This window comes from Penaeus monodon, chromosome 15, assembly GCF_015228065.2.
Source record: "Penaeus monodon isolate SGIC_2016 chromosome 15, NSTDA_Pmon_1, whole genome shotgun sequence".
NCBI lineage: Eukaryota > Metazoa > Arthropoda > Malacostraca > Decapoda > Penaeidae > Penaeus > Penaeus monodon.
The window spans coordinates 33,441,920-33,442,610 of NC_051400.1; the positions used below are offsets into that span (position 1 = coordinate 33,441,920).

At 42.1% G+C, this 691-nt stretch overlaps 1 protein-coding gene across 1 annotated transcript in view; it reads right to left on the reverse strand.

Moving 5' to 3' along the window:
• LOC119581972 (transducin beta-like protein 3) overlaps window positions 1-691 on the reverse strand; it is a gene marked incomplete at its 3' end in the record, with an annotated part of 10,834 nt that overhangs the window by 513 nt on the left and 9,630 nt on the right. Inside the window, 2 exon segments of the mRNA XM_037930156.1 lie at window positions 97-202; window positions 357-658. Of these exon segments, the coding sequence (XP_037786084.1) occupies window positions 97-202; window positions 357-658 (408 nt within the window).

Below are 691 nucleotides of genomic sequence, written 5' to 3' on the forward strand. Positions count from 1 at the left end.
TACCCATTGTGGCTGAAGCACTAATCTTGACATCAGCATTGTACACACAATCTACTTTGAAAGTTCAGTTTCACAAAATTTATACATTCACCTCACCTTCAAAGCATGCAGGGGACGTCCAAGTTTAATGGCGATGCCAAGTGCACGTGTCCACTTCTTGTCCTTTATTAAATTTGCGAGTGTTTGCTCACCTGATGCTTGCCTGGTTGACAACAGAACCAAAAATAAAATAAAACATCAAATATTATACTGTCATATTTCTTCCTATTAGATATCTTTTGACCAATTTCAGATTCCATTCCAGTAAGTTTATTTCTTATCATAATTACTAACAGAGTATTATAAAATTAACACACTTTTCAGCTTCTTTCTGGGCAGTGTCCCTTTCTTCTTGTGTCACGTCTTTCCAACGCACAAGTCTGGCATCTTCTCCGCCAGTGAACACCACTTGTGCATCTTCATCTGTACCACCATCTGGTCCCACACCTGAGACGGCTAATGCCCATGTCCTGTCATCATGGCCATCAAAGGTGGCCACACACAGCCGTGACCTGGCAGTCCAAAGCTTCAGGAGGCCATCAGATCCAGTAGAGAGTATCTGTTGTCCACTGCTGATCCAAGCTAACTTCAGCACACTCACACCATGGCCCTCCAATGTCTGGTTTCAAGAGAGTTAGTATCAAATAATTAC